This window comes from Diprion similis, chromosome 2 (assembly GCF_021155765.1).
Source record: "Diprion similis isolate iyDipSimi1 chromosome 2, iyDipSimi1.1, whole genome shotgun sequence".
Taxonomy (NCBI): domain Eukaryota; kingdom Metazoa; phylum Arthropoda; class Insecta; order Hymenoptera; family Diprionidae; genus Diprion; species Diprion similis.
This window is the reverse complement of record NC_060106.1, coordinates 18,224,269-18,244,945: the sequence shown is the minus strand read 5'-3', so window position 1 is coordinate 18,244,945 and position 20,677 is coordinate 18,224,269. Positions and strand designations below refer to the sequence as shown.

Genomic DNA, 20,677 nt, shown 5'->3' with positions numbered 1-20,677 from the left:
TACATTTACAAAAATTTACTTCGTCGCTGGTTTTGCGGTTGAACGTAATCGGTTCGTCGCGTAGCGATTGAATTAGCACTTGACATGATTTATAACTAGATCATACTCGCCATTCATAAGTATTGTTACGTGGATTTACGAGTATAGGCTGATTGAACGGAGGTCACGTGAACAATCCTAGTCTCTGAATCAACGAGTTATGCAAATTTGTGAGTTAAACAGCGTTCACGCTACACGTACGTTTTGTTATTGACTTATTGTTAGTGCACGACATACCGTGATGACTCCACATTAGGATTCTATGAACAATGCTTACGAATATAAGCGAACGAGAAGAAAATCGTCAGGAGTGTGAGGTAATGGGAAAATACCGAGGTATAACACGTAGTTATCACCAATATTATACACGGCGCGTTTGAATGACGATTTTTTTCTCATTAGTAATTACATTGTTGCGCTGTGATGTGAATAATTTCTTGACTTTCGTGATCAAAAATATGAGGATGAGAAATGTTTAAAACACGATATCGTCACTCGATAAGCTATGCAAGTGAAGTCATGCTTCCTCTATTACGCTGAATAATTGTAATAAAGAAAATTTATGTAAGTGGATAACGTAAAAGTCAGATTGTTATTTACGCCGTTGTTGGAATTACAGCGATGTACACAATGACGTGAATTTTCGCTGCGTACGTAGTCAATTTGTTTTTTTTTACAATCGCGGGAATGTCGATATTTGTAATAAATTTTGTGAGTGAAGAGAGTTATAAATTTTCCTCAGCAATTTGCCGTTGTGTAATGATTCTTTCGACTATGAGTTCAATATAGCCGATGGCGGTTCTTTTTATTACGAAGGTGGAAAGTTTTGATTTCGCAATTATTTCGTTACATAATATCGATCCAGTGGTATGGAAGATAAATCAAGCAGCCATATATTAGTTTATCACAATTAGGAAAAGTAATAAATTTTATTTATTTACAAAGCAAACTTTTCATCGGCAGCCCTGTGACCAGCGTGCATTATCATGGTGAAACATGAATAATACTATCGTGAACCAGTATAGGATAGTCGAAAATCGACGTGGAACAATATTTCTTAATGCATTATACAGTGATCGCCAGGGCTGCTGGTACAGGTATACGGTTCTAATAATTATTAATAATATTAGCAACAATTTATTCTTAAATTAAACTCTACGTATGACTAAAATTGTTATATCGCCTATAAAATGTAAGTCCTACTTTAATTAGCGATACGAGTCACAGGTTAAAAAAAAAAGACACAACAAAAAGCGATAATGTCAAAAGATGGAGAAACATCACGTGACGACGTGACAATGATGTAGCATAACAATTAAACAACGATCGTGATAAAACTTTCGTAAATTTTTCTAAACGTGATCGCAAGTTCGTATACAAATGTGTATCAGTAATTGTAACATTACATCGTATAAGCATGTAATAAATCGTCGGGCTCTTTTTCAAAGTGGAATAATTCCAATCAGTTTATGATTTATAGTAGGTACGTTATTGTGACGCAAGCATATTATAACGCGTTGTGATATATCTCCGAGATTTCGTAATCGTTCGCATAACTCGTGATAGTTCGTTATAACCGGGGCAAAATCGGGTTTTGCGAATCTGGTTCAAGCTCGCGATCACACACTGTGAGTCCTTCAGCTGCCACGTTCATCATATTTATATAGATATGTATGTATATAACGCAGAGGTACGCCTCTGGGAGAGATAAATCGTGACAAACCGGACCGCGAACAGCGAATACTCTTGTTTGTGGTGGGAGCGTGAGATAAGTTAATCTCGAGGTACGTTGAAAAATGAGGAGGTATAAAAAGGAGGAAAAGAAATGATATAAGTCGAAAATGAGCCAACGGCGTGGGAGACGCAGGTCCGGCTGCCGGCCCACGCGTTTGCCCCTTATAAAAGGCCCGTCGACCACCGGAGCTAATCCGCGGCTCTTTTTCTCTTCTCAGCACGCTGCAGGGTCACCCACAGGACGATCGCATAATCCCAGCATTTCGTTATCTAAGATCTCGTTTGTACGATCGTTAGCTCAAGGCTCGAATGAAAATCGAATTGCACTTGTTCTCGACGGGCTTCGTTCACTTTGAAATCAGAGAAATCTGGACTCCGATTTATTGAATATTAGTTTCAGTGATTTTCGTTCATGTCCAATGCATTCCGAGATTTTTATCGATTTCCGGATCGGTGGTAGAATCACAGAAAATTGCTTGGAACGCTGGGAAGTCATTGAGAAAATGGAAATCAATGAAAGCACATGACAAGATGAATGTCGATGGAATGTTAACGAATCGTAACCATTTATGGTTTACCGGAAGTCTTGATGCGATTTCATTCATCTTGATATTCGATTTCCCCATAATTTCAACGTACGTTTCAGTCATTCCATGAGTTCCTTAGATTCAACCAATTCCATTTTCAACTGTCAAATTTATGACATCCCCGAGCGGATGGTCCCGTCTCACAGATCTCCCTGACGCGATGACGATCGGTTCTCTTAAAAGCTAACAATAATACAACAATCTCGATTAATCTATGATCTAGATGGCAGCTGGGGGTCGTAAGGAGTCGCTTGGAACCCGACGTAACGGTTGTTCTTCTTGTGAATAAAGCCGTGCTCGGCGTCAGCCTTGTAGTAAACCACCCTCCGTATCCCGAAGGGATCGATGTACCCGAAGGAACCGATCTTCTCCGCTTCGCTCGGTTGGTTCTGTTCCTCATGGTAATGGGTCTTCAGGTAGTACTGGAACCCGTCTTTCACGGTGTGCGTTCCATCGTACTCCGGAAACTCACCTCCTGCAGTTTGGCTCCTCTGCTCTACCGGAGGACTCGCCTGGACGATTTCGTCCCTCCGCATGGTCTCGTTCTGGGTCGAATCGTAAGCCCGGAAGCCCTGGCCTACTTCAGGGTATCTCTGGTCGTACAGAGGCGGCTGGAAAACCGTCGACGGTGGCGACGCAGCCTGGTTATACCTGGTGTACGGGTTCTGGTTGTACTGATTAACGTATGGTGGCTGGTACGGGGTGAAGGTTGGAAGGTAGTTCGTGTTCGGCTGCGAGTAGCCGTCCTCCAGCTGCTGAAGAGGTGCCGTTTTCCTGTACGGCGAGTACAATGTCGGGGGTGCGACCGGCGCCGGTGTCGAGATGGGCAGTTGATAATGCACCCCAGGATGGAGAGGCGTTACTGTGTTCACCTCGATCCCGTTGCCCGGCAACTCCTTGAGCTCGGGTTGCCTGTGGGAAGAGAGACGGGATGGTTTTGGTACGTGTGGTTTTTTTTTTTTTCTCTATTTTAGTTATGATCGTTGTCATGTTGAGAGAGGTTTTCTAAAGTGATCGCTTAAAAGATCTCTTTCGCAACTCATAGAGTGCGTTAAAAAAAAAAAAAAAAAAAATGAATTATAAGACATCGTTTTGACGACTTCCTATTTTGTGCTGTCTTAAGTGGTACACAAGTTCACGTGATGGCATACCTGAACGGATTGGCTGGTCTTCGAGGTTTTGCTAGGATTCCACTCTGCGCTGGCACCTTTTTCGATATCGATACTGCGTCTTCAATTGGTCTCTCTTTACCGACGTAAACCATTTTGGATCTATAAGGCAGAGTCAATTGGAAATGTCAATAAAAGAGTTGAAGTTAAGTTTAAAATTGTAGATCCGATATAGCGCATGATCGGAAGGACCAAAACCCGTAAAGTAATTTTGATTCCGGAGAATATTCAATTTTGGATGTATTTTTTTTCAACGGAGATTCTTAAAAACCAAAGTTCCTTCTCAGATTAAGGTATCTACGCCATTTTCTGACCCAACTTGACGACACCTAAGAATTTCACAATTATCTGACAAGTTTTAATGAAGGAGTATACGTGAAAGAGTAAATACTTTACGTAATTACACAACAACAATAATGAATATGACAATAACTTGCACGACCCTACAGATCATCATTCGCCAATACTTTTTGTACACATATATTTCCGTAATTATTTATTATCCCAAAAATACAGAAATTCATTCTGCAAATGACTTTCACATCGATTCCTGATTCTCGCACCATTAACCGATATTATAGATTTGCAATTAAAACAGCAAGTTCACTCCATCGTTCCTCATCTTGAAATATTCTCACCGAAGTATCCTGTAGCCTTCCGTGTCGGCGATGTAATCCTTGATTCGTAAATACCCCAGAGGATCGAGCCAGCCCTCAGTTCCGATCACGGTGCCATCCGCGAGTCGTTTTTCCTTCCGGTACTGCCCGTTCAGAGTCTGATACCGGAAGTAGCGCTCGGGACCTTCGTCGGTTTGAATGTGGTACTGCGTGTTCGGCGTTAAGTTCCAGCCACTTTTCTGTGCCTCAATTTCTCCTGGGGTCAAGCAGAAGACTGAAACCTGCAAGCATGACGTGTCAAGTGGTTCAGTGTTACGTGATCATCAAAAATTATTGTTGGGGCCGGGCCAAAAACCGCGAATACGAAATTGATAATGGCGGATTATTTGCGATCTGTCTAGTTTATTTGATGGAAGAGATTTTCAAGAGGAGAGAAATCCTGAAAAACTTATACAACTGATGGAGTATATATACATAATAAAGATGACGAAATAACGTTTAACCGGAAGGAAAGTAAAATATTATTTATTTTTCGAAGAACGTTTAGTGAAACTGGTGTTCAAGTACCATTCTCGAGTCTTTTAATATTTTCAATGTGTGGGATGAACATCGATTAATACTGTTCACGTTTGTGTTTGTTTTAAGGATGTATATCAACAGGTTGCAGAGGCAGTAGCTGTCTTTTCCGAAAGCGTCGCTGCTCATTATACTTATATCACATTATAATATACATATATACGTATGTATTACGAAAGCGGTGAAATGAAAAATTGAGGATAATTTCAATCACGCAACGAAAAGGTTCGTAATTATATTGAAAATAAACTGACGAGCTGTCGTTAAGTGTAAATATATATACATATTAAGGTTTCGCGTAGGCAATGCATTCAAAACGTGTCGCTGAATTTGGAGTCGTTAAATTCAGCTGTACGGATGGTCGCGGATTAATAGTGCGGCAAAGGCGCTGCATTTCGAGGAGAGACAAACGAGCGGGTGAATATTTTTTTCTAATGAAAAATTGACCAATTTATCACTTTCACGGGTCCATTTGAAGCGACGTCTAAGAGCCGAGCGTTATACGGAGGCATAATAGGAAGTGGATAAAAAATGATTCATTACAACGTCGCGAGTTCGCTCGGATATGTTAATTCTTATAGATAAAAAATTGTGTGCACATGTAGGTGTACGTCACGAACCAAAAACCGCGGAGGAAGACGCTGCAGAGGGACGAAAAGGGGGGAAGAGCAAAAATGCCGGATAAGAAACAATTACAAAAACTAAACGCGTTTGGTAAAGGCAAACAAAGGACTTATCGTCTTCTATTATACAGTTGCCTCAATGCCAAGAACCCATCTACGGGATTGTCACCTCTCATTGACATGCGACGAGCCTGCCACTCGCTAATGACTCGTAAACAATCGCCTCTTATTACGGTTGAGTCAGTCCGCCTATCGGGCGAGGCTAACTCAGCGTTACATCAACGTTACGTCAGGCACAGATCGGCTGCTGATTTGTTTACGTCAGTTTACAAGCCGCGATTTGACTAGGGTCGATTCTACGCGAGGAGAAGATCTTCCTTTTTCCTTTACGTAGGGGTAGAAATTCTGAAGTAAAAGTTCTAGTTGTGGCGAACAGCGTAAATTACCCAAGAATATACTGACTTGAAATTTAAAGTAAATTTGCGTGGTTTGATCTACATGCTTTCGAATAGAACAACTCCAGTCGAATCGAATAACAAGTTGTTCAATAACATTCATTTATAAATTCCTAAAACTAACCCGCTTTTATAGCCGTTCGTTGATTTATCAATCCCTAAAAAATTAAAGACTTTTTAATCCAGTTGGATGTCTTCCATCCACTCATTCAAGTCTTCGAATCGTGAAACAATGTTCGGTCGATGGAGTTTGCGTGTCCGCAAATTGAAGCGAATGCAATGTTTGTTGTTGCGATTTACACGATGGTAAAAATCTGCCGCCGATTGCCCGTTGAGAAATGAGAATGTTGAGGTGGGCAGCGTGTGGCATTTCTGGGTAGGCGAGAGCTGTTCAGCCTCGAAATTGATCAGATTAACCTTGACTGAACAGAACACGTAATTACGAGAATATTATAATGACGCGTGTGACTTTGCAAAAACAAGATCACGTTTTACAATATATATATATATAAATGAGACTTTTTTCATTCACGATAAACCTGACATTGGGATGAATCCGAAGAGTGGTCCGAATCGATATCAATTTTTAGTCTGCGGTATTTTATACACGCGATGCATATTTGAATATTACCTGACTTTTTCCGGCGATATAGTGAATAGAAATTTACTATGGACGGGAAAAACATCCTTACGCTGTTTTCGTCGTTTTTCTAATCGGCAGCATCGATGACTCTTCGACGTCTTCTACGTCTTCTACGTCGGTATTCGTTCATAATTATCCGCGTCATGTCATTATCGAGAAATGTAAATACGGAACGAATACAAACGTTTGAAATAACATCCGTGGAGGCGAGACGAGTATAATAATGTTCAACAATTCACTTAAACGGGCCAAGAAATCTGCATTTGACGGCTCCGTCATTACACCTCGATTCTCCACAATGAATCAACTTTGAAATTTATAGCACATCGAAAGCATTGCAAGCACCGATCCCTACCGATTTACTAGTCACGTCACGGAGCAAGGGTAGATACCTATTTTTAACATCAGTCACGCCATTGTGTCAGCGTTTGAAATGGGCTTACAATAGTTGTACTTGATCGTTGCTTCATTGCAGCAGGTTTATGGGAGGCGAGGCCGGACATCGGTAGGTACCGATGATAACTATTGTACGATCGCGGAGGCGAAGGCTTGTGCGTAATATCGACATCGCGCTATAAGCCTCGACGACGACGTCGACGACGACGTCTGCAGGACGGATCGGCCGACGGGTTGAAACCGCCGTTTAGTAACAGGCAGGCAACGAAGGTGCGTGGGATTGGGAAAGCCTTTGGTCGGCCTCTGTCCATATTAAGAGATCCCATATCAACGCGACGGTCTGTAGGATACATTTTTTTTATATATATATATATATGTATACACATTTATAAAGCCAGTCAGCAATATTCAGAGTGCGGCGATGCCGTTTATCTGGATTATATTACTTCGCCGTTACGTACGATCTATAAATAAACACGTAGACATTAACTCCGAGAATGTTGTTATGGTGTCCATTCGTTATTCCCTCAGGTTAATTGTCACATCCTGCCTTTATATACCTGTTTTTCACTAATTTCTTGAAAACGATCGGGGGGATGATTTCAGAGGTCGGACGAAGGTGAGATTCCACATTTGGGCACCTCGCGATAGCGTGAAAAAGGAACTAATTTTAAACTCAAATCAAGTCTTAAAGCTTTCAAACTCACGAGCTGTATTATTTTTTGTTTGCACGATTTTTTTAATTTGATCGATTCGATCTAGGTACAGTTTAAAAAAGCTTAGGTCTAAAAATGTAATCTTCTAAAACGGATCAATTTGCTGAACTGCTTCGAGAAGTCGGTAATTATGGCTTTTTTCAGACATAAAAATTTGAATAGCTTTATGAACAACACATAGACCGAAAAGTCATTAGAAAGGCCCTTACCCTGGATTTTATAATTTCTCTAAGCCGTTTCATCGACTTCAAAACCATGTCATACCGATAATCGTTATTACGATCTCCTGCAGAAGAAACTGGACCAATTTCGCAATGAGGAAAGTCGTTTCCAATTACCAGTTTCATTCTGCGCTCCGCTGTGGCCTGAATTTAAGGGTCTGCTCATTACGTGTAGACACCATTGGGATTCTTTCGCGGAAAGTGAAATGGCGACAGGATCGAGTCTGGGTCATGTAACTGCGAATCAAGTAGCCAAATATCTTTGCGTAATTCACCGGGTCAGCTTTTGATCTTGGCGGTTTATATGTAAATTTGATCGGTATAACGGCGGAGAATGATTCCGACAATTTCTATTACCTCGCTGCAATGGTATCAAGAGTAACGTGGCGACGTCTTTGCGGATAATTCCACCGTGTAAAACCGATTACACAACGGTTTCTCGAATCATGAACATCGGAGGCGTGCGCGGCGGATTTGGAAGACGCATCTCCGATCAGACGTAATCGAGTGATCGAGTGACGCATCTCGACTTTCACGGATCAATATTCGTCGTTTTCTTCCCGGTCTTTGATCTCGGTTAGGTATTTGGCTGTCTTCCTCGAAATACCGGCGACAAGGTCGATGGTAAAAGAATTTGAATAATATTCATTATCTTAAAATTAATCTAATGGAATATTGAACAAAATTTTGTAAATCGTAAGACGAGGTTTTATTCGAATTAAACGATGTCGAAAAAATAACGCACGAAGGACCACGGAAACACTGGCGAGCCGTGGAAGGTAAACGCGTTCTGAAAATCGTTAATTCTGATGATAACGGAGAGATCTGGTCGCCCTTGGAGCAGGCTGAAATTCCAGCAACGGCAGGATGCGGACACTTGTATTTTTCAATTAACGTGGTAAATTGCGAGGTACCTACAACCTCTCGAGAGGTTTTGTCCATTGTTTGTGGTACCGCGGAGGCTGCATTATCCCTAGGCGTGATTTTCACTTTCACATAGAAACGGAAACGCAATTCTTTTGTTTGCCTCAGTTTGCTATAGTATAATGGAGCATTGCTCGATCACCGGAAGATCAACGGCACCTACTCTGAATATCCCGTGAGGTGGTTTATTTAGAAAAAGGTTTAGGAAAAAAAAAATAAGGTACGTTACTCAATCGTAAAACACGAATTTGCAATTCAGGCACAGAATCTATGCAGTAGATTACGTGATCCGAGAACAAATCTCGAGAGGAAAGTCGCGCGAGAAGATATCAACTTTACAGTTATGAAATGCCAAATTTGGAGACACGCGAATTATCCTCGAGTCGTGGGTATTTGCTATTCCGAAAGCAGCAAACAACTCCTGCTCGTTTAATCGATGAGAATGAAAGAAAGAAACGAAGAACAATTTCGCTTGTACGATGAACACCTACCCGTAATGCCGAATGGCTTCGAGAGCCTGTCGACACATAAGCACATGGCCTGGACTCGACTGGCCACATGCGGACTTCGCCTGGAGCAAAAATTGAAGAACTCGATCACTAAGCCCAGCCTCACTTTCCATTTATACTTTCAATCACTGTCATTCATTACAAAGGTACGTTACGATCGTTCTTTTTTGCTTGTACCTTCTCACTCTCACTCTCACTCTCTCTGATTCGTCGAAGAAAATTTAGTGCTAAAATGGAACAAAAATCTTCCATCATTTCTCTGTGTCTATACAATTATGGCTGTGTACAAATATTATGACTGTGCATGAAAGGACCAAGCGTTACCATGTCCTTTTAAAACGGTTCAACTTACACGCGCAAGATCGGAATCTGCCCGATCGTTGAACGGGTCGAAGTTGTTCTTTGCGTTGCGTCACCGATGGAGAGCATTGTTAATTACTTTCTATCCGAGTGTCCGAGAGTATTATGGTGTACATACGCTGTTGCAGGATCATATCCCAAAGGTGACGGGCTATATGCGTACATTAATCTTTAACTAAACGACGCCACTCGCCCCGCGTGGGTGTGATTTATACAATACGAACGTCTCACACCACGGACTCTTGACATCGTTGAATTCCATTTCTAATAACACAAAATACCGCCCGCAGGCTTCGGGAGACTTCAATTCTCCCAACCTAGACGTTCTATTCGTCTATTTGAATGCACAATTCGACCCGTAATCCCGACCTACTAACACTGATACATTGACCGAGGCTGCGGAGGCCTCGAATGCAGCTTGAAGAACGATTCTTATCAGTCGGTTGTAAGCTTTGGCGAACCAACGGTTCGGAACTGAGAATCGAGTTTGTGGAACACGATTATTAACAGTATCGTGATCACAGTTTGAGGAACGATGAAGAATTGTTACCGAATTGCCAACGCGCGTCGAATGAAGAGTGAAGTTTGAACGCAGGTCGTTGAATTTAAATTGTTGCAAATAAGCACGTTGCACTTTCGATTACAACGGGCTGTGCGGGAGAATGATAATTTCACCCTAGATATGAAAGAATAAATGTAGTCGCTATCGAACGCTAGATTTTCTAATCCATTCTCTCCTGCTTGTTTATGTCTCGTTGCACTCTAGATTTATGTACGTTTAAAGAATACAAGTGCAGCAACCGCAGTCGTCTGTTGTAGTTTGCAGATGACTTACTGCCGTTGAATAGAAAAATTAACGCGGATATTTTTCTTATTCTTGCGAATTTTTTTAGCGACACGATTACGACGGTGAGGCTTGCTCGATCGGTGAATTGGTTTATATTACTTTGCAAATCGATAATTCACCCAGTCATTAAATGGATAATGGTGAATTCAGAACTATAATCCTCGTTTATCCTCGACCTTGACAAAATTATATGGTTACATTGGAGCAAAATGATTCTGATGATAATCTTGTTAAAATATAGGCAAGTATAACATTACACGAGAAGTAATTATGCGGCAATTCAACTCGACACGCATTTAAAACCTATAAAATTTTACGATAAAAGTATTAAATATTATACTGGTATGTACTCTAAACTGAAGTTGCACGCAAACTATAGGTATAAGTGAATATAGTAACAAGTAATTAAGTAACAGGTAGACGATGATTATTTTAATCTTCTTTGTAGTATATTTATTCGATACAATACGTATTATAACCAAAAGTAGTTTGAACCTGAGATAATAAAAATATATTGCTGCTACGTTAAAAGTGAGTTATGAGAAAAACATGTCGACGAATGCGGGTGAATTTCGTAAGATGAATTATCAGTTTTTGGATCTTTGTCGAAGGTAAATTCGCAGTCCGGGTATTCTTGCCATTTTCCTGATTCACCTGAGGTATCGAATGATAGATGGGGAGTGCGTAAAATTATCCTACAGCCGAAACAAGATCGCAAGTGTGGCAATGGTAGCCATCTTGATTTTTTTTTCGAGAGTCCGAAGTGCAGCGTAACGAATAAATACACAAGTATAGATGAAATATACAGAGTTTCTGCTTCAAGAATGTTAAGGTGCAGGGAATATTTCAAATCAATAACACCTTGCGCATAATTTTGTTCTACTTTTGTGGTTAAATACGATTTATACCAAAAAAATCGTATCAATGCCTGCGGGAAATTCAAGAGGGCGTCAGTATAATCCCCGCGGATTCTGAATTCGGTGATACAGTTGACGGAATTTATGCGACGATAAAACGTCGAAGGAGAAAGGCGCGAGTGAAGCCGTTAAATACGTGTACGTAAGAAATAACGCGCGTATAATAATACAGCGGAAACAAATAAAACCAAATCATTCGCGAAGGTGCCGTGCTTGGCTTCACAGGTTCTGCCCACATGGATTTCAGCTTCCACTGCGTAGGCATAATAAACTTTACACAAAGTCTATAAAAATTCGGTTATAACGTGAAGGAAGCCGGCACGGCGGTCGTTTCGTTTCACGGAATACCGGCCGTCGTCGACGTTCCATACCTGAGCATGCATGGGTACATCATGATCATGGTACCCATGGTTAAGCGGGTTCGCGAAGAGTCGAGAAATGGTCGTCTCTGCAGAATAAACGGCATCTCGGTGCTGGGATCGGCGCCGTCTGTCCGCCCGCAATCCCACAATGCAGCACGCGATGTGACCATAATAGGAAAGGTGCGAGCACGCCGCGCTATTTTTCTAATTAAACAGCAAAAAGGAGAAGAGGAACAAGAACACGGAGAACAAGAGATCGGGAACATCGTCGTCGTGAGCGTGACATTTGCACCGCGAGTGCTGCCGGTCTCGAATCTCTTAATGAATTGCATCTTTCCAGTCCAATGTTAAGGTTACTACTGTGCCGTTGCCTTCCACTCCCACATTCACGATCCCAACCTTGCAGATTGTCCATAAACGGTTCAATCAGATCCGATCGGTTCGATCATGTCTCGATCATGTCGAATTCAAGCGCGAAAGGATGTCGCGGATTAGTCACGCGGCTGAGAGTTTTTTCACTCTTCATCTTCAGGGTGGGCGAAGTATAATTAATATCTAGATGCCGGAGCGTTTTGATGAGTCTCTTTTTTTCTTATCGCAGCCAGTGAATCTGCGGCGGTGCAAAACGTTACCGATAATCGCCGGATTTTTTTCCTTCGATAACAATGGAAAAATTATTACGCTCTAACGGTGAACCATTATTATGAATGATTTTCGCCCACAATGTGTGGAACGACAATGGGTCACGTTCAGAAGCAATTTAGAAAACCTTTTGTTGGAGACACACGTACGATCGGCTCGGTGCACACGTGTGTAAATCACCTTCGTAGAATCCGCTACCTTTTTAATGAGATTTTGTCGGACAATGTAGGGCTAGTTATACAGTTATACCCGCAGTCGTACGTAAATACCGTGGGTTTGGGTGAAAACACTCATACTCGTGTAACAACGTTCGAGCTATCTTCAAAGTTCACGGATTACTCAGGTCCGCGGTTTTATAATCTTTACAAAATTCGATTTATAGCGACTTTTTCTGCCGGTCGTAGAGGCTTAATGCAAAGGTCAGATTCTCGGGCGTGTAAATATTTCCGGGAGTTGATGGTAAAAATGAAAGGTTCAGTATTTTTAATATTTTTATACTGCGCAACGATTCGAACTATTCCGCCAATTTTCTACAACCGCAAGCGAAGTGATCACGATTTATGGATCAAGATCCATTTGCCCTGTTATCAACGAAGATTCCAATTTGGTCGTTAAACTGATCAGTCCATTCAGTTGATTAGAGTCTTCATTATTCGCAAAAGAATTCTGTGTCGAATTTATTTGAATTGTTATTTTATTCAGTTATTTTGAAACAAAAACACAAATCGGATTCGATAAAGATTGCAACATTTTTTAATTAACGATATTCAACCATCATGATGAAAAAATGTTTGATACAGAAATCTTCTTTTTTCACATGCATCGGACAGAAGACTATTTCCGAAGAGTTGAAGATCCTGATCATTAAAATCAGATAAAAATCCTGCCTTGGAATCTTTTTCTTTTTCAGCTTCGTACGCTATTACCATAAATTGGACTTGGTCGTTGAATTGAATCGGGTTTATAGAAGGTTATACTGTAATTCCTGTTACCAACAACCATTCTTTGCCTGATCGTAAGGAATCAAGTTTTGAAGGAAATAGTTATCGTGGTTATCTGTCAATGTTGATTAAGCTTCATTGATATATTAAATTAATCGAGGAAATGATTATCCACATGTCAGTGGATGACGAAAAAAATACATCGAAAAATCGTGACCATGATAATAATATGGCTGAGATAGTCTCAAATTTGGGATAAAAGCTTAGCCACATACCGTGAGAAAATTGAGCGCAACTATAATAATCCTTGGTGTAATCATAATTGCGGTTTGAAAGAATGCAAACGAGATAAACGATTTTCACCTTGATTAAAAACTATTCGCGGACAAATTTGCGACACTGGATCGCAATGAATATATTCTTACGGCACTGACGATGAGATCGAACCACGCGCACCACTTCCCTGATATAACACTGTCGTCGTTGAGCGAGTGAGGCGCCAAGTACTCCAGGCTTCTTTGCCTCCACTTCTTGTGCTCGAGGAGCGCGACTTGGGGACTCAGTGCAGAAGCTGTCGTAGAAGCGTTGCTACCACCCAGATGAGGGTGGGGGTCAAAACTTGGAAGGGTCAATATTGCGAATGGACCATATACCGACATTTCAAAATTAGGTGAAAGGTGAAAATAAAATAAGGAAAGATGAGGTCTTCGAAATCTTGAGTCACTGATTAGTAGTCATTTTAATTAGCGACACTTTCGAAAATCAAGATTTCGAACAGTTCATTTTTCCTTATTTCATTTTCACATGTTTGAAATTTTGATGTATCAGGCATTCGCAATATTGAACCTTCTAAGTTTGACCCTCATCCCCGGAGGACGCCGTGGCTCTTTTGGGGTGGCGAATCCGCCTTTTCAGAATTTCGTATCGACAAAGATTAGAACACTTGATGAATTTTATTACGTGATAGTTCTACATTCGTTATTTATTATATTCTTATATTCGTAAGTTAGGAAAATAGGGCCTCTTTAAAGATAATAGAAAGTGAAAATACAAGAATTTTGAACAAAAACTCCGAGACTTTTTAACAGTTTAGTAGATTTGTTCGCTTTCAATATTAGATGGGTGATTTTCCACAAATTTATACCAAAACACGATTTTCATCTTATTGGCATCGTGGGAAATCTAGTTTTACAATATTTAACCACGGTCACGGTCAACGAGTGGGAAATTTGAATCAGCTACTATAAAAATAAGAAAAATCCGTTTCTGCAGTGACTCACCGTCTATACGTATCTACGACTATTTCACAATAAAACTACTATAGAGCATTGTCCTCTGGCCAACGAATATCTCTTTATTTTCCGCCTTCGTTTTTGCGTTTCGAAAAGACTTCGTATGCGACACGTAATCCTGAATTTCTTAGAACGCGTGACGGAAAGTCCTTGCTGATATAAGTATCAGCGAAATTTATCCTCATAAGCTGCGCATGATTTTAACGAAGCCATTGAATTCTCAGCTTGCTTTAAAGCTTCTTGATGCTCCAGCTACGGACGTGTGTATGTTTATAAATATTTACGCAACTTCGGGTAGCCGTCAAGCAATTGCGCTCTTTAATCACTCTTTTGCCTATTGGCGCCGCTTTAGCATTTCAAGTCTGCGCGACACGCTGCGATGTGACTTTTATGTAGAAGAAGAAGAAGAAAAGGGAAAAGGAAGATGCGAGGCGAGGCGCCGACGCCCACGAAAACTGATATACATATATATATATATAACTAGACAAAATTAAAAATACAACCACCGAACGCATCGTAACTTTGCAGCGCTACGAGCTGCAGAACCGTAAATGCTGTAACCTAAAACGGAAAATGACGCCATCAACCCATCAGGAATTCAAAGCAGCAGTGTCGTCTTATTCCTGCAGACTTATGCAGGTATAGAGCAGTTCTGTATACATATATATATATATATATATATCTAAATCTAATGGCCGAGAACGACCGCAGCCCACTGACTATTTCTATGCTCCATGGAATTCAGGCCGATTCCTGGAGAGCATATTTGAATAGATGTACATAAACGCTGTTCGGTCGTAGTGAATTTCGAGCCTGATAGTATAAGTGCAGTATTTCCCGCGAAACTTGATTCGCGTGAGTCAATAATGTCCTGTAAAAACGAATCACTTCTACGAAATCACTAACGAATTCATCTAAATTGTGTTATATCCAACAACGCGATGATTTATTATCGTATTTTCGTTTTCGAATAAAGACTTTGAAAATTGCAATCGATACTTAATCACCACTTTTGAGATAACGTTAAATATGTTGCAAGAAAATTTGGAGATAGAAATCAACTCCGATGATTTGTCAGACTGTTTTTATAATTCCTAAGAATAATTATGTTGAAATTTAATGAGTTTTTCCCTCTCCTCATTTCTTTCGTTCTGTTAATTAATGCTTATGAAAGAATTTTGTAAGATTCTTCGTCATATTTGATGGAAAAATTATTCCTATCAAGTGCAACCTGCAGTGCCAGAAGCTTAACATCACAGCGTGCATATGGAATCTACATGCATATTACATTAACGTACACAACTTTCGAGAAACTGGATCATCGTCCTCATCGTGTAATACATACCTATATATATGTACATATACGTATAAAGAAAGTGGTAGAACCTTGACTGCTAAGCGCGATTGTAGTACAACAAGTACATCATATGCAGTATAAAACAATGTCGATTTACACACTCACGTAGGTTTACGTACACTGTAAATACATTGAAAAGCGCGGCGTATAAATTGCAGGTGAATTTTACGAGATTTAAAAGCGTCGCGAATTTTTTGCCAAGGTATAGAGACGGCTTTTGCCAATTCTCACCTCCAATTTACTTCGTTTCCATACTCCTCGTCGAGAGATCCTTGCATATCTTTATTCCATCTTTCATCTTTCGTATGTGTGGTATAAAATGTCGTTTGTGTGTGTGTGTGTGTGTGTGTGTGTACGTAATACATAATACGTACAGTGTAAAACACGCGAGTGGACTGCAGCGTTCCGAGCTCACTCACTCACTCAGAATCTGATGAGAGATAAAACCTTCGCGAATGAGATTATGGCGCGTGGGATACTCGACGCAATTCTTATTTCTGCTGCGGTTTCCGCCGCTAACTTTGCGGACAAAGCTTATTCCGCGTCCTCATCCAGCAGCCCCGCAATATCTGCGTAAGAGCGTCGAGACGCTCCGACTTCTTTCTCTACGTCTCTTGTCTATGTTTACACGCAGTCTATTGCTACGTACGCCTGTGTATACGTCTTCAATTCACGCGTCTCGTTCCTTCTACTATACGCTCGTACACCAAATTACTTTCACTTTTAATACCGGCAAAACGCCGCCGCCCGCTGCGTATCCTACATTTTTATCGCTGTATCTGTAAGAGTAACGTAGAGCGAATGTATAAAGTGTTTGTAGATTCGACCGTGTACGATATACATATAATATTTTTTTTCATTTGTTGTTATTTTATTTTATTTTATATTTTTTTCTTCGCTACTTCTAGTCTCTCTTCATTCTCACGGAATAGCTACCGAGCTCGGACTAGGTAACTTCCATTTCACCTTTATAACGCATATCGCTATTAACCGGGAAAATTATACGTGGTAATGGTGAGACGTTTAGAATTTATTAGCTTTTTCGACATCGTGTCTTTTGTTGCGTTATAATTATTGTTCTCGGTGTGAGGCATTTTTTTTCTTTCTCACCGGGTCGGGGCTGCATTTGTTTATATTGAATATCATCGTCACGCCTCGTTTCAAGTTATATCTTTGAATCACACGATTACGACTGAAATCACTCGGAGTGTTGCAGTCTCTTCTTTCAAAGAAAATTTATCATTCCACAGGTTTAGCAATCGGTATTACGATGCATTTTAAACTTAGTTGAGGAAGGTTTAAAGCATATAGAAAGCTTGTTTCGAATGTTATGAAACTTTTCAGATACCGAGTGAATTCTTATACGATTTAGAAGGTGTTGATTCTCGTGATGCATATTTTATATTTTACTTCGTACTCCAAAACGCTCTTCCTAGGAATTATTTGAGAGAAATTTACTCGACACTTTCAAAATCGTGTACGTCAGAAGTGCGAAAAATATATAATAAAGATTCGATGAAGTAACGATTATAACTTCGAACAAGTGGATCCTACAGTTAAAATCAGAGACGATATTTTAAACGCCACCAGAAACTCGTCGGAAAACATTCGACTGTTGTTCAAAGCTGCATACCTCAGTCGAATGTTGGTAAATATATTTGGTACTCAAGGTGAACTTATTATATCAGAATTGAGTAAAACTTCCAAACAAGTTTTACACAGAACGGTGAAAAAAAAAAAAATGGGTAATGGCACTACTCACGATGACGGAATAGAAACGGTTCGCGAGATCTCAACAGCTTTTGCAGAGACACCTTAAAAGGTGGCGAATACATTTGTCAAGTGAGAATTCGCATTCCACGATCAAAGTGAGCCTGGAGAGCGCAGAAAACAAACTGTTGTTTATACACTCGAATAAACGTTGATTCTTGGGAAAGCACAAGAAAAAAAGAGTTCAAGTATATATATATAACAAAAGAAATTGATTTGTAAACAATCGATAGTAAATGTACATCTCTAAAATTGTTTAAACAGCCGTTGCGCTTACGTTGGTTTCAAAAACTTTTACGGTTAACTACAATGACATGAAAAAAATTTGTAGGTCTGCACGCGATGTCCAACATGCCGAAACGGCCATTGAAGAAGAAATTTTCCTGAACAGTAAAAACTCGTATCTAAAAGAAGACGTTGCTATGTTATCAAGAACTGAAATTATTGCAAATTGAAAAAACGTTACAAGGAACAGGAGCGGATCAGCCGGGCTCCAAATACAGTCTGAAGTTCTTATAGAGTGCATAGCCGATTGAAATAGGCTTTAAACTGTCGGCTCATTGACGCACTTTCAGCGTTGCACACGTTGCTTGGAATTTCACCATGCACCTGCGCATTAGCGTTATGAGTGCATAAGCGTCGTGTTTAAATGGCCGCGAAATTGAGTTCCGGTTAACTTTATAATTGATTTTCGAAACGCCTGCCCCCCGGGCAATCCACTGCTATGATACCCCATTAAATACCCTCCATGCATGCAGTCGATTCCAAGCGGGCCGGATAATTATTGTCTGAGTATTAATAACGAGCACGTTTACAGCGATACGTTGGTAAAGTCACGGAATTCGTGCGTTGGGATATATTATCTGATTATGTTCGTGGTGTTAATGGATGTACGAGCAGAATGCGTGTTAGGAAACCCATGAGGCGAATGGGCGGGTGTCTGACATTGGCCGCATCCGGCCAATCCGCCGCGGAGATCTTGACCTCCGACATCTCACTCTGCGATGAGACCGTTCTGCAGCTTCTTTGTCTTTCCGGAGTACAGATCGGCCTCAAATGCTACATAATGCAGCTTATCGCTGGGATTATTCACGCTGATTATTATGTTGATCTAATACTTTTGTGCTTTTTATTTATTTATATTTCCCCTCTAAATCGCCGAATAGAAGGTGAGAATCCACGATTCTCGATGCAACGCTAGCGCGAGGTGACGTCACAATGGACAAAACGACGGGACGTTATAAGCAGACATACCGGTAATTACGGTAATTAAGGAAATGATAAATAACGATATTGTCGGTGTTTTAGTCACGATGAATCGACGAAGTCACGATTGCCACTCAAAAGTTAATTACTTGACTCGCTTTACTCCGCGAGGTTAAAAAAACGAAAATTTATTTTTTTTGAATCATGACTCACCAGTGCAAGTAGAAAATTCCAGGGTATCATTTTCGAGCGACGATGCTACCGATTGGCTTCAATTCGAGAGCAAATCTCCTCTTTTCAATCTTATCGTTAATCGTCTTCGTAAGGGCCTCAAAGTCCAGAATCAAACGTGACACGATAGAACTAACAATAAGAACAGGACAGAAAGAAGGACCTTTGGCTACTGCAGAGCTTCGACTGTCAATCTGTCCGCACAGAGATCACGACTCGCGGATTTCATCTGGACCACGGAGGCTGGGCTGCTGGGGGACAAGACAGGGCACCACGCCTCCGACATACTCGCCCCGGGAATTACCCCCACGTATAAGTTACACCACCTATTGCTATCAGCGAGAAACAGATTGCAAAACCGATTCGCCAATTGTTTAACATTGCTCCTGCGTAAAGATTGATATTAATGGCCGGTCAAGGATTTTACTATTCCACAGATAAATCAGAGTGCCATAAAGTTTGCCAAATGCTTTCGAAATCCGTGACGAGTTCAATTCCGCGTGTTCTCGTTTTCGTACATTTATACTCGGAGCAAATTCCAGTTAGCTAGAATTTAATCATCCTCTTCTCAAATCGAATTACTTGCATGATTCTTCTTATAAACGATCGACCTGGTTTGGTCATCTAGTTTTATCGTTCCAGTAAGGATGCATTGGGCGTTTTACTTAAAGCTGACACATTGTAGTCCAGTTCATATATACGTAGTTTCTGATAAAAAAATTGATTGTTCTTAACCGCCTAATCGCGGATCTAACGAACGCGGGCTGCAGCATCGATGTCCTCGAGGATTTGAACAACGAAGCAGCGTCTGTCTTCCTGGTATCCCACGTACGGCCCGAATAAGGAAGAGCCGGGTTGGCCGGGAAATAAACGAAGTTCAGTTACATATTCAATTCGCCTTCCTTCGCAAATTCCCGGTACGTTGAACCCGCGTCGGCTGCTCTTCAAATTTTTCTTCCTCGTGAAAATAACGGAGACGATTTAGATATATTCATGAGAACGCATTCGCGACAATGGCGATGTGCCTTGAGGCAAATTATGCTCGCAACTCCTCGAAGACGACGGGTATTAATTCGGATCCTCTTATTAACCCGGACCCGCATGGACCGCAGCTTTATACAGAGCCAGCATTTTTTGTCTAGGATGAAGTGCCCACGTCTAATTGAACACTTCCCGAACCTAATCTAGTCCCGCTTTATTCTGGATACATTTTATGCCTAGTAATTAGCAGAGATTAATTCGCATCGGTTTACCTGCAAGGTATTCAAATCAGTTCAAGTTTAACGAATGCGTTTTTGTACCAGGAAATTGTCTGACCGTTGAATCGTTGGATCGGACCGTAGAAATAAACAACAACCGTATATTTAAATATCATCTTTTTTAACACTTGTCAACCACCTATAATTTAGCACTTTCTCATTCGATTTAGCGCCTGTCATGAAATAATAGCACTATTTTAACCGGAGCTGGATCCTTATCACTATCAGGAACCGAAATTGATTGACACTTTAAATCTACTTACTCCTCAACCATTTGGAAAAGT

General features: G+C 40.7%; 1 protein-coding gene across 2 annotated transcripts; it reads right to left on the bottom strand.

Moving 5' to 3' along the window:
* Positions 1-935: 935 nt before the first annotated feature.
* On the bottom strand, positions 936-19,392 carry LOC124416227. Of its 2 annotated transcripts, none has more exons than XM_046897153.1 (4): positions 19,117-19,392; positions 4,168-4,427; positions 3,512-3,631; positions 936-3,272 (listed from the first exon to the last, which is right to left on the bottom strand). In XM_046897153.1, exons 1-4 carry the CDS (start codon positions 19,144-19,146, stop codon positions 2,573-2,575), a joined length of 1,110 nt encoding a protein of 369 aa, XP_046753109.1. In that variant the 5' UTR covers positions 19,147-19,392; the 3' UTR covers positions 936-2,572. The 2 variants fall into 2 exon arrangements, with proteins under 2 accessions (XP_046753109.1, XP_046753108.1); XM_046897152.1 differs by lacking the exon at positions 19,117-19,392 and adding an exon at positions 13,554-13,820.
* Positions 19,393-20,677: the final 1,285 nt, after the last annotated feature.

Bases quoted from the DNA above. Each gene is read 5' to 3' on its own strand.
- LOC124416227 (XM_046897152.1), bottom strand. From the start codon at position 13,598: ATGATTACACCAAGGATTATTATAGTTGCGCTCAATTTTCTCACG. The intron at 3,632-4,167 runs GTGAGAATATTT...TCTGCCTTATAG, and splicing joins GAAGGCTACAGGATACTTCG to ATCCAAAATGGTTTACGTCG. The intron at 3,273-3,511 runs GTATGCCATCAC...CTCTTCCCACAG, and splicing joins AGACCAGCCAATCCGTTCAG to GCAACCCGAGCTCAAGGAGT.